Below are 12,801 nucleotides of genomic sequence, written 5' to 3' on the forward strand. Positions count from 1 at the left end.
GTGTTCAGCCCTGTACAAGCCCTGAAGGGCCGCAGTTAATTTGTGAGACATCTGCAGAGGGCTTCTTCCCTTAATGGGGCACATCTTTAAAGGAGTGAGGTTTTTTTGAAGGCCCAGTAAATGAGGCCTTGCTTCCTGTTAAGTACTTGGATTCATATTATTTCAGCTTGAAAACAAGAAGCTTTTAGGTTTTCTCAGTGACTGTATTTCTTGTGAGCATAGAGATGCTATTCTTCAGGAATTGTATATAAAACATAGGGCTGTGGGTGTAAGGAATGTAAAATCACATTGTCTTTGAGAAAAAACAGTGTTTTGGGCTTTCTCCATGAACTCTGTGTGTCATTGGAAATATATCTTTTCTTCCATGCCACAACCTAGAAAAGGGTCATTCTTTTCATACCCCTCCAACTAACCTTTTCACAGGTCTGCATAATAGTGCTACTTCTATCTACCTAAGGACACATGATGCTAGAAGAACCTTATCAGGAGCACTGCAAAAGCCAGTTATTCTTATGATGGTGCCCATTTGGTCTCCAGAGCAGAGCGTGCAGGAGGCCATCTGGGAGCAGGCTTATGGCTCAAACGTGGATGCAGGAGGAGTTGGTTGGTCTGAGGCCCTGCTGTGGCACAACCTAATAAAGCCATACAGACACAGACACTATGTGTGTCAGTCTCCAAAGCACTAGCAGGCAGGACTGTGAAGTTCCTGGCTATAAAATCCAGATAATTATTGTGTAATTTCCATATCTTTTCCAAGTTGCCTTGAGGTCATTCTTCTTAAAAACATTCCCTTACCACCATGGGGTAAAGAGTAGGGATTTTTAATGTGAAAACAAAAAGTACAAATGCAGAAGGTGAGAATAAGCATTGAAATTTTTTATTCAGTTTCTTGGAGCTTGTATTGTACAAAAAAGCAATTAAGAAAAATGCAGGAAAAATCCCACTTTGTGGTTAATAAATTAGAGATAAACAGGCTAAATATTTGATAAAATTCTGTTTTGATCTCATTAATTTTTAATCTCCATTTTTCTTGAATTTTTATTATTGATAATAGTGAGCAAATAAAAATTCAGCCAAGAAACAGGATAAGGACGTAAAGTAAAAGGTGTCTGATTGTTCTGGAGCACCTGCTGAGAGGGCATCTCTCATTTGTCTTCAGGCAATTTTTGCATCTTTCCCCCCTCCCCTCCCCAGGACAGAAAAGACTTCATCTCTCTTTTAAAATAGAAAAAAGTCAAGGGGAATCATACAGTATTCTTTAGTTCCTTTTTCTTCATTTGCCCAGGGAACCTATCTATAAAGTTCCTTGGTACACCTTAGTAAAAAAGTCATGGGATAACAGATGTGTCTGGCTTTAAAAACTTCCAGAATGACACACTACTTTTAGGATTCAGAAGTCAGAAACTGTAAATTATAGAAATGTTTAGTTTGTTTGAGAAAAGTGGGTACTAAAAAATAAGACATGTTTTTACATGAACTGGAAGCAGTTGTCTTGGTGGCTAACGATGCATTAGGTTTTTATATAACTTGGACAGGGTTTTTTATTGTTTTTTCTCCAATTGTAATGCTTCTCTGTAGAGAAGAACTAGAGCTGAAATTTGAGATTTAATTTGAAATTTTTAACTTTCCTGAGCAGTTTAGTTTTTATATTCTAGACCCATTTGCTCCTAATGCTGAGATAAAGGGACAGAGGTGAAAGCAAACCAGTCAAGACTGTCACTTTCAGAGTCTGTTGCCATAAATAGTCTCACTGCTATGTTTTGTTCTTTTGGGTCTTGACTAACTTAATATCTATAGTTAATACCAGTTTGTACTTCTGAAGCTTAATGGGAATTCAGAAAAGAGCACACGAAGTGTTCGCTTTTGCCCTTGATTCACAAGTGGCATTTTTAAGGGGTCTATGATAGCTCCCATGTTTTCAGGCTTATGACTTTGTCTTCCTATTTGCTTTCAGCATTTTTTTTTGTATCTCACAAGTCTGCCCTTCTGAAGTTCACCCTTCCATATTACCTCTGTGGGAGCTACACAAAGCAAACTAATCATTTGTTCTTTACTTGTGGTAATTCAGCTTTTACATTCATTTCCTGTATTAGCACTGCCTGGATTCTCGGCATTAAGTCACCTTTTTGTCTGCAGCCACTACAGCAGCCTGTGCAGAAAGGTATTTCAAATGTTTCACCAAATAGCACCAGATACTCCTTTTAACGTCATGCAATTTAAACATTTATACTGCGTTAACCCTTAAGGTTATGAAGTCAATTGGAAATGACAGAAATAAATATCTCACCTCCACATTATTGATGGAAAGACTGTTCAAAATTAGGATTTGCTCTTTTTGTTTTGAAACAAAACTCAGGCTCAAATTCTACAAAAAACTTGTACTATGTATTTAACTTTTCTACTGTAAGTCTTCTACAGCATCACTGTAAGTAGTCAAGTTACCATCTGTGACAGTGTTTGCAGAACTTGGACTTCAGCTTAGGGGTGATTGGAAATATTTTGACTAAATGCTTTTTGGAGGGGGGTTGTTACTGAAAAAGTATTTGTAATGTAAAACTCGGTCTTACTGAAAATGTTGATTCTCTGAAACCGAAACACTTCTGTTTAGATAAATTTTACTTTTGCTTATGCATTCCTGTTTTCTTTTCATAAGCCTCATTCTTAAATTGTTAAAAATATGTTTTCACTCCTTATCTCTAGCTTTCAGTCTCAACATTTAAACCTTTCTGTCTTGCTTTCTTTTTGTATCAGTCCCAGAGCCAGGATTGTTGAAAATGCTGTTCTAGGTTTCTTCTAGCTATGCTGAGATTATTGACTATAGATAATTGGCCAAAATAGTCAAAGTCAAAAACAAGCTGTGAGTGAGGGTGGTAGGTTCAGATAATGTTAGGAAATTACATTTATTTTCATTGAATTCTTTAAGGGACCTACATGACAAAGAAGCTACTGTCTTTCTTAAACATTTTTTAATTAAATTGCCATTTTTTCAACAAATCAGCTTGTTTTTCTCTGAATAACAAAGTTATAATACCCAGTGATTTGATAAAACATACCTCAAAATAATCTCTCGTCTCATTTGCAATAAAAAAGAACTTTATTCTATTTAGTTCTCTGGTGATTTCTGGTATTCTGGTTCCTTTGGTATTTCCTCTGGTGATGGACAAATTATGGTTAGATACTAATTTTTAGAAATAAGTCTAAGATTTACTACTTAGGCACTATTTCCAACCTGATAGAATTCAGATCTGGAGATATGGCTCACACAAAGAGAAAGTATTGCTGTCTAGAAATTATATATAAACCAGACCTACCTTAAAGGCTGTGAGCATTTGGACATGGGGTTATTGCTCAGGTCAGTAGTTTTTTGGGATGGTGTTTTCAATGACACATGTTAACAGACATTTATTTACATTCAATATGTCATTTAGGCCCATTTATCTTATAGTGTAACCAGTGAAGTCCTTCACATCAGTAGGAACGGGTCCAAGCACTAACTTCTCTTTAACAAGAAAAAGATTAGAAAATATGCTTCAAAAAGTAATCTCATTTCTAACATACTTCCTAGACAACAACTAAAGCCATTGGCAATGTAGGTTACTGGGAAACATTTATAGACTTGCTGACTCTTTATAGAGTATCTCATGATCTTTAGCTTATGAAAACGTATGATTTCTGAGTATCTTTATTCACTAAAACAAATAAAGTCATTTTTAACTGTAAAGATTGTGGAGAAAGGTCAAAAGCATGATTTCTCTGTGCCTTCAGAGTCAGAAACCAGAAGGCTAACAAAAAGATATCTTTTAATTCTTCATTCATTCCATTACATTCAATCTCTGTTCTTATTTGGGTATTAGTGTGTATGATTTTTAAGTGCTTGAGGTTAGCATCAATGTTTTAAATGTTGTGCTTGAAGTGTGAGCTAAGATAACCACAAAGCTGCAAGGACATGGACAAAACTGAGCACACACATTCCTTCCATTTGAAATGCACTGATAATTCATGAACAGAAAGAACAAATTTAGCAAGCAAAATTGTTATAAGCATTGTATCAGCCAGGATTTGAGCTGACATAGTTCCATTAAAATATAAATAAATCTCTAAAACTCCTTGTTATATACAGAATAAATAAAAATTGGAGGTAGTTTCTCAATATACTTAGGAAAAAATATTGGTGTAAACATAAATAGGACACTTTACCACATTTTGGCTTTACTCATATCGGAGGAGTGTGATTTAGCAATAAGACTCTCATTACTTCAGGACTGACTTCCTCTGTGCTTGTTTTTTTGTTAGGAATATCAATTAGTTCAAGTTTACACACCTGCCTCATTCAGGATGAAGGCTTAAATGTAACCACTTTATCCAGCAGCAAAGTTTTACTGAAGTTTGGATCTTCCTTACTGAGCTAATGCATCCCTATGGTGAGTTCTTGGCACAATAAGCATACTTTGTAATTATTGACAGAAGGTAGATGAGCATTTAATAAAATTGTTTGGACTTTTTAGCTAAAATATAGTTCAATTTCTCTGAAAAGTTATGGTAGGAGTTTTACCACTATAATAATCATCAAATTCTGCCTTTTTTATTTTGTTTCATTTTATTTTCTCCCTTGTCCATAGTTTTATCTGAATCCAGAAAATGAAAAGACTAGTCTGGTCTCAACAGCTCAGTTGCTCAGTTTCTCAGTTTCTTCATTAGTAGAATGGCTTTAAGTTTTCAAAAAAAAAAAAAAAAAAAAAAAAAAAAAAGCTGTAAGCACAGATGGCAGAGTTCTTCTACAGCATACAAAGGATGACTCAGTTCATTCATTTAACACATCCTTCTGGGTTTCATCAGGCTAGAGTGCTGCTGCTTTGAAATTTGTGGTGAACACAGGGAGCTTTGCCAAAATAGTTTAAAAGAACACAGAGTGTTTACAGTGCAATTTCAATATTAATCATAACAAATTGCCTTCTCCATCATCAAAGGGCTGTGAGCCCACTGCCCAATGCAAAATTGGGGGGGGGGGGCAGAGGGGAGTTCCATATCTCTCCAGCACTGTCAAAGAAAAATAACTAGGGAAATGCAAGGAAAGCTCTGATTTCCTTAGAGCCAGGAGCTGCCCTGGGCTGCAAGCTGTTAATGGCAAGGAGGTCTGTGGCACCTGCAGGTGCTGAGATGGCCAAAAGCAGCTTTCAGACAGAGGGGCTGGGCCTGAGGAGGGGGACAGGCACCCAGCGAGCAGTAGGCAATCCAGGGGGCTCCCAGGAGAGGAATACCCAAAGTGAGTGCCTGCAGCACTTAACCTAAGGATCTCTACCTTCATACTGCTTGCCCTAAACTGTCCTTAGGGATCAGCCTTGGAAGGGCTTGTCTGCCTCCTCTTTAGAGCTGTTGCACTTAGAGAAATTGAAGTGTCTACTTCTGGCATTCTTTGTAAAGCAATCATTCTTGTTTCTTGCTCGCTTATCTGGAAGCCAGTTAGAATAAAATAAGAGAGAGCGCTTTCCCATTAAACATTGCAGATAGGCTGGGACTTTAGATCTAGAGAAGTTTTTTCTTTTGGTAGTTTCTCTACTGCTTTGTCCTCACTGACATCAGAACTGGAAGCTCATATCCACACAGCTTTCTTCTTATTGTAAAGTGACTGGTCCTTTGGGGCTTGTAAAGAGCACTCAGGGCCTAGCTGTTTTGCTTTCAGTTGTCCCCTACGCCAAAACAAACAAACAAACAGAAGAAGAAAATACCCCCAAAGTCCCCTGTGATGTGGGGTGGGATAAATTCAGTGAAGAAAGAGAATGATGTGGAGAAAGCTGGTGGACTCTGAAAGGAAAACATGTCATTAAGGGCTTTAGATGGTTGTGTTTGGTGAAGAGTATTCACTGAAGTTTCGTGGAAAAGGAAAAGACAAAATTACTTGGAGCAACTCCCAGCTGATAAAATGCAGCACCTCCTGGCACCAGTGTAGTTTTAGCCTTGCAAAAGCTATTTTGGGGAAACATGGGAATGTTTGAGCTCCGCCCTTTCCACAGATGCAGAGATGGAGTTAGGTCTGCTCAAACATCCTGGAAGTCATGTGCCAATGGGGCTGCTTTCGCTTCTCCAGCAGAAGGTATTACTGTTGTTATGAGCATCTTTATGATTGGGATGTATGAAAGTAACATAGACAGGCAGACCATTTCTATAACACTTCCAGTTTTTTATTTTTATTTTTTAATCAATCTACTACTTTGACTGAACAGCTTTAGATTTAAGCTCTCTTAAATAATTTTACAAATATGCATGATCAAAGGTATGGATGGATAAATGGCCAGAAGTGGTTGAATTACTACAGTTTAAAAAGTTACTGCTGTCAGCTGAGGCACACAAACTGACTAGGTGTGTGTTTCCAGCCTGTTATAAGCATACTGTTTTTTTTTTTTTTTTTTTTTTTTTTTAAGTTAAACTTTTTCATTCTACTTAGGATTAACAGTGGGCACATGATTATGATTTAACTGATAAGAAATACATTAAGATGAGGAGACACAGTAATTTTCTCATTAACTGATCCTATCCAAAGATGCCCTGCTGGTGCAGGGAAATATTAGTCTGATATGATAAGGGAGGAAATTGGCACAGAGATGTTAATTGCTGTTTTGTCTTTTTAAGAAGTCTATTCAGCAGTCCAAAATCATCCAGCTCTCCAAGTTTTTTAATTTGAGAACTGTGCCTTTAATGTTGTGTTTAACATTATCATACTCTTTATAAAATAGTTATTGGAACATGTCAGGAACTAGCATAGGAATCAGATCACGTCCTTGCTCCACTCTTCACAGATTGTCTTTGCAGTTGGGAAGCTTTTGTACAGTCCTTGCTGTTATGTTAGGAGAGCCTCTTGTTCTCTACTTACTGTCTCCCTCCTTGCCAAAAAGCTGTTAATTAGCTGAAGAAAAGAGATTTTTACAATGAATTGATACTGAACACTGAAACAGTGTACCTCTAGCAGTGTATCTACAAGCTTGGGAGAGGTGAATGAGGAGACTCTGAGGTTGAGAAAGGGAAGAATGGGACAGAGAATACTTTGTGGCCTGTTGTTTGTGAAAAGGGAGACCTCCCTGTCATAAAATTGGCCTCTAGTACCCTGCAGGAGGTCAGATCTGCTGGTTGTCTTATAGGTGCACTTCCTTCACTGCGTGTTTGGGGATTTTTACCTTACATCTAGACCGTGGATGCTGCTGCTGCTGTTGAGAGGAATAGATGTGGCAAATAAGCCCTTAATGACAAGGACTAGGTTACTTCACCTGCAGGCATTGCTCCTGGCTCTGGGATATTAAGTCTCTCTTGCTTCCTGCCTTTTGTTATTTGTTTTAAGTGCATTGGAGCATTCTTCCATGCACTGTCCTCTATTTTTTTGTTTCCTCTTTTAAATGTGTCTCTAAAGAGGATAAGAAAGTATATTTTATTTTCTGTTGAATTTGAAAATAGAGTGAGAAGACAGACTGAGTTTTCCTCTTTCTCCATTAGGGTTTTCCTTCTCTTTAAGACTTTTTTTTTTCTTTTTAAAAAAGGATGCTAGCCTATATTTCAAAGATTGCTTTCTGTAGCACAGGTATGAGCAGTTCATATTTCCTTGTGCTGCTCCACAAAAAAAGTCTTATTTTTGAATGAAATTTGCCACTGATTTATGAGGGACACTCTATTTTGCTTTAACCCCCTGTAAACACAGCACTTTCCATCACATGGCTTGAGAAGACCCACACAGCCACTCTGTGCCTCCCTCAAGCAGACAATTCCTGAGATTCTCATTGCTGAGACTACATATCCACTGCATTTCATAAATGAGAAAGATATTGTTCTCTTGGCAAAGAAAAAGTCTAAACCTTTTATATGGGCTTTGCTCCCCATATTGTTGAAATGTTATCACAAGCAAATAGCATAACTTCCTTTGGCAGCTATGGTTGTAATACTCACAGGAGCAATTTGTGAAGCTAAATTTTTGAAGTACTTTGGGGATCTTTGAAGCAAAGTATTATACTAGTTCATTGCTAAGTGTATGTCTGAAAATGCCTTTATTCTGTTGATCAGGATTTTTTATATATATATATGTATGTGTATATATATATATACATATAAATATTATATATTAACTAAAACATCATCTTAATGTTTTCATTAAAAAAATTAATACATAGGAATGCAATGACTTAGAGTAATTCTCTATTAGCTTACTTTTACCAGTATCTTCAGGTACATGGATACCTGCAGCAGGAATGGCCTTATCATATATGATTTGTAGGGTGGTGAAGCAAGGTTGTCTTTGGCACCAAGAACACTGTGACACGGGAAAACCTCTTAGTAAAATTGCAGCTGTAATAAAGTTAGAATTTGTACTTAAAGTGCTGTGCAGCACATAAAGAGAATGTGCTTGAAACACATAAAGAGAATATCTGGTTCTCTGAATAGGATAAAGTTCAGCAGATCTAAAAAAATCATAAAAGTAAAATAGCCTGATATTGTGAGGTACAGAATATGTTACTGGCTCACTCACTCACGAAAATCAGTTGTTGACAGCTTCAAACTAACAAACACTTTGGTGTTTCATAGCTTATTCATAGATTATAAAAGGACAGATGCAGAAAAGACTGGCTCTTCTGTTCAATTTCTCTTTCAAAGGAAGAGAAATCCTCAAGCCATGGCTTGATCTTGTAGTAACTCTTCACTGACTGCCACCTCGTGCAGATTTCTTGCACTGCTACTCCCATCTCAGCAGTTGCATGCGTAGATTAAAATGGATGTACCCAGCATGCTGGTACAGATGGGTATGTTCTTGGCTGCTGCACAGAATTAATTAGTGTTTTCTATTCTATATATGCTCTTATATTGTGCTTACGCTAGTAGCTGCGTGCACTGAACAATGTGCCTAACATCTGTCACATATTCGCTTTCTTCCTTCTCCTTTCCCCTTGAGGAGGAAGGTGTGCAGCATGCTGTCTTGTCGGGAAAGGCAGGAAATAGACTTTGAAAGGACCTTCTGGGTCATCAGTTCTCATCTCTGGTTGTTGTAGACATCCGCATTATGTAATGCGCTTGTGTACCAAGCTCCATTGAAAAAATTGGTTTTATTTTGTATTTCCATTAGAAAGCCATTTCTCTACTTTTTTATTTTTTTTTTTTTTTTGTGACCAGTAGAAAGTTTTCAATTTCCAACCTCCAGCTGTTTCTGCCTTGTGTTTGACTATTTGGTTTTATGTCAGTGTTGTTCTTGATCTTAATTAGCTTTTTTCCTTCTATGACCTTTTATTGCATTTAATGAATTTATAGGCAGTAATCCTACTTCCTCTTAGTTTATATTTGGGTATACTGTTGTACTATTAGTACATGTGTGTCTGTATATTTGATAGTTGTTATTACATCAAAATTAAAGCAGGGCAAAAGCATTCCACATGGATTTAATTTCCCTTTTATTGAAAACCTTAACTCTAATTACAGCAGAGTTAAAGCTGTATGAAATGTATGAAAAAAATTCCCATACTACTCTTATATATAGGGCAATATTAATTTAGGTAGGAAACCTATTACATTTGTTTTCTAAAATGCGTTGCCTAAATACCTAACAAGATTCACTTTATTCCCCTGGTTCACCCTAGGTAACACTTAACGGCACAAATAATCCTACTAATTTCAAATGAAACTGTCTTGCATAAAGCTCCACAAGAAGCTGGACAACATGTTGTAATTTGCTTCCAAAGCTTAAGGGGGTTGCTAATGGCAGTCAGCAATGAGGCTGTCCTGCTTCAGTCTGGGGACGCAGGCAAATCACAAAAGCAGAACTGCGCTAACTGCCCAGCTTCAGATCTTGGGGTAAATCCCTGGGTGACTGCAGGGTATAGCCTACAAATATGTGGAAAGCTCCCCACTTGTGTCCTTCTTAGCATGTGGCAGCCTGAATGCAAGGGCAAGCTGTGTGCCAAGTGCGGGGCCACACGGTGGGATGGGCTGCTGTGGGGGACAGGGGCAGCTAGCAGAGCTCCTCCGAGGGTGCCCTCCCGCTGGGTGCAGCCCTTCCTCTCCTCTCCCTGCAGCAATGCAGGGTGCTGGATTTGCTCCTCCTCTCCAGTATGTCTGGGCAGGCCGGCCTTCTGTATCTGGTGTTGGGATACAGACCATGTAAGAGGCAGTCTGCTGTATTGAAAATTGCATGAGAAACCAGAGCAGTTTGGTGCAAGAGGTGGTGAGATATGTGAGCTTTGAGCAGGATGCACAAGACCTGACAGGTCTGGCTACATCATACTATGACTGCATGAAACTCCATAGTATGTCTGATCTGCTGCAAATCTGCATTTCTAGAAAAAAATGCATGCTTTCATTGGATTTATAAAGAACACTCAGACATTCCTTGCTGCATTTTTTTTTTCCGATAGCTTTGACTTTTGAGATGGTATATGGTTCAGAAGACCACATTGTTGCAATTCACTATTCAGAACTCACTGTAGAGGGAGTAGCTGGACCTGTTCAGTCCCACCAGTTTGTGTCTGGAAGTGGTCAGCATATTGGATGTTACTTCCTCAAGAACCAGTTCTGCACTTAAGGAAACATTAAAAATACAGATAGCATTCATATTTCTCTTTTCGAACAATTTATTGTTACTCTTAATAAACAATTTTTTGTAATCCACCTTGCCTAATTGATGTTTATTGTAAATTCTGTCCTCATCACAACCATAAAGTATTCAAAGAAAATTTCATCCATTGACGCATCCATGGATTCATTCATCTCCACAGCTGAAGACAGCTTGAGTTTTGTAAAACTATTGATAAGGCTCTCAAAATGTATAAATAGAAAAGTAAAGGGAACTTGAGAATTAGCTTCTCTATTACTGAAAGTTTAAATATTCCTAGCTTAAGAACTAAGAACTCGAGAAATTCTCTCTGAAATTCTTATAGATAGAAAGTTTCCTCTTCAAAATGAAAAATTAGGTCTAACTTTTATTGTGCACATTGATCAGATTAGTGCAAATGACTTTCAACATGCAACCAAATCAGAATGCTTCAAGTTTACATCCATCTTTCAGTCACTGTTAGTAGTGTGAACTGCATGTGGTACAGAATGACTCAGAGTTAAGTATTTTTCTTTTGTAGGATTATTATAAGTTGAGGAGAAAAATGGTAATGTGTCCTACTAGCTTGTGCTATTCTAGACTGGGCTTCGCTTTTCTGATGCTTTGTCCTCTGGCTGAAACAATGCTATTGGTGCTTGGATCGTTCTCCTGCTTGGAGAGAGAGGAACCCAAACATAAACTTCTCTTTAATTTTACGTGCCACTCTCAGCTGTTAATGGGATAGCTTTTCTAGAGGATATACCATTGCCATAAGAAAGTCTTAGGGCGGTAGAAGCAATACAAAGACCTCTCCAAACAGCTTTCCAATAGTATTATAGCAAGAGATTGCTTTAAAAAATACTACATTTTATGTGGAGTAGCTGCTCTAAGATGATAATGGTAGTGCTTAACTAAACATATTGTGAGTCAAAAACAACAGCAGGTACCTCTTATTTCTTATTTCTAACAGATTAGAGAAGAAACAAGTTAAACTGTACCACCAAGGTATGAAACAGTTTTTGACTGTTTTCCTAGAATAGCACAACCGTTATTTTTGCCACAGAAACGTTAATAAAACTTAATCCTTACTATGTGAGCCTCTTTGTTCTCTTTTCTGCCTCCCCATCCCCTGTTTGCCTTTTCTGTCCACTGATAAATCGATATAAGAAAGGGAAACTTGCAGTCCTTGGGTCAGTTAAGACCAAGCACATAGTGTCTTGTTGCTCTACTGAATCCTGAGCGTGTTTGTTGTGGTGGACCTCATTTGCTTTCACTTCTGCTAATGATGGTTGATTTTTGAGGAAAAATTAGCCCTTTTCTATACCAGGCCCCTTTAATTTGTTAGATGTGTGATGTAATATCAGCTTTTGTTTAAACAGGCAATTATGGGGAAAGCGGAATGGAAGCCTTCAAAGAGTTGGCTGCCCAAGAAGGTCTCTGCATCGCTCACTCTGACAAGATCTATAGCAACGCTGGGGAAAAGAGCTTTGACCGGCTGCTTCGGAAGCTGCGGGAAAGGCTGCCCAAGGCGAGAGTGGTGGTGTGTTTCTGTGAGGGAATGACAGTGAGAGGGATCCTCATCGCCATGAGACGCCTGGGAGTGCTCGGGGAGTTCCTGCTAATCGGAAGGTAAGGCTTTGACGGTGATTTCACTGCACGTCTTCTCCCTTGCGTCCTGAAGGCAACCCCTTCGTTTCAGAATGGCACAACTTGGGCTACTCGTTATTTAGCTATTTACTTGACTAATGAGTGAGAAGAAGTGGCAGGATGGCAGAGCTGATCCGAGGAAGCAGATAGGAAGAGAGGTATGACAACTTTATCAGTGTTGATTAAGATGATTGACGTTTACCTCAGCAAAAGTTATTACCTGTGTTTTTTATAGCTGACCTTTGTTTTTGTGCTTTTGCACACTCTAGAGGAATGTTTCATACTCAGATTTTAAAATCTAAGCAAGGAATGGACTTCAGAATGTGATTAAGATGTGTTATCCATTTATAAAAGTGAAAATTTAGGGTGTTTTAATAAGGCTAGAGACACTGAGTGTATCCTGATAGTTTGAACTCCCAAATTTTCAAATGTTTTTGATTACTTGATCTGCTTCTGCACTTTTATGATTACATCCTGGCATTTTTAGCTGTGTACTTTATTCTGAACTTTGATATTGAGAGCTAGGGCACTGATACTATACAGACTTGTTTGTTTCTAAAATATCAAACTTGCTGATGGCCAGGTCAGTACACATATGT

General features: G+C 38.0%; 1 protein-coding gene across 3 annotated transcripts in view; it reads left to right on the top strand.

The window, feature by feature from the left end:
* The window catches only part of GRM1 (glutamate metabotropic receptor 1), a 188,197-nt gene that overhangs the window by 24,649 nt on the left and 150,747 nt on the right, over positions 1 to 12,801 (top strand). For all 3 annotated transcript variants that reach the window (XM_062573714.1, XM_062573715.1, XM_062573716.1), the window contains exon 2: positions 11,935 to 12,184. In XM_062573714.1, coding sequence (XP_062429698.1) covers positions 11,935 to 12,184 — 250 coding nt within the window. The remainder of the gene's footprint in view (positions 1 to 11,934; positions 12,185 to 12,801) is intronic.

This window comes from Rhea pennata, chromosome 3, assembly GCF_028389875.1.
Source record: "Rhea pennata isolate bPtePen1 chromosome 3, bPtePen1.pri, whole genome shotgun sequence".
NCBI classification, from domain to species: Eukaryota; Metazoa; Chordata; class Aves; order Rheiformes; family Rheidae; genus Rhea; species Rhea pennata.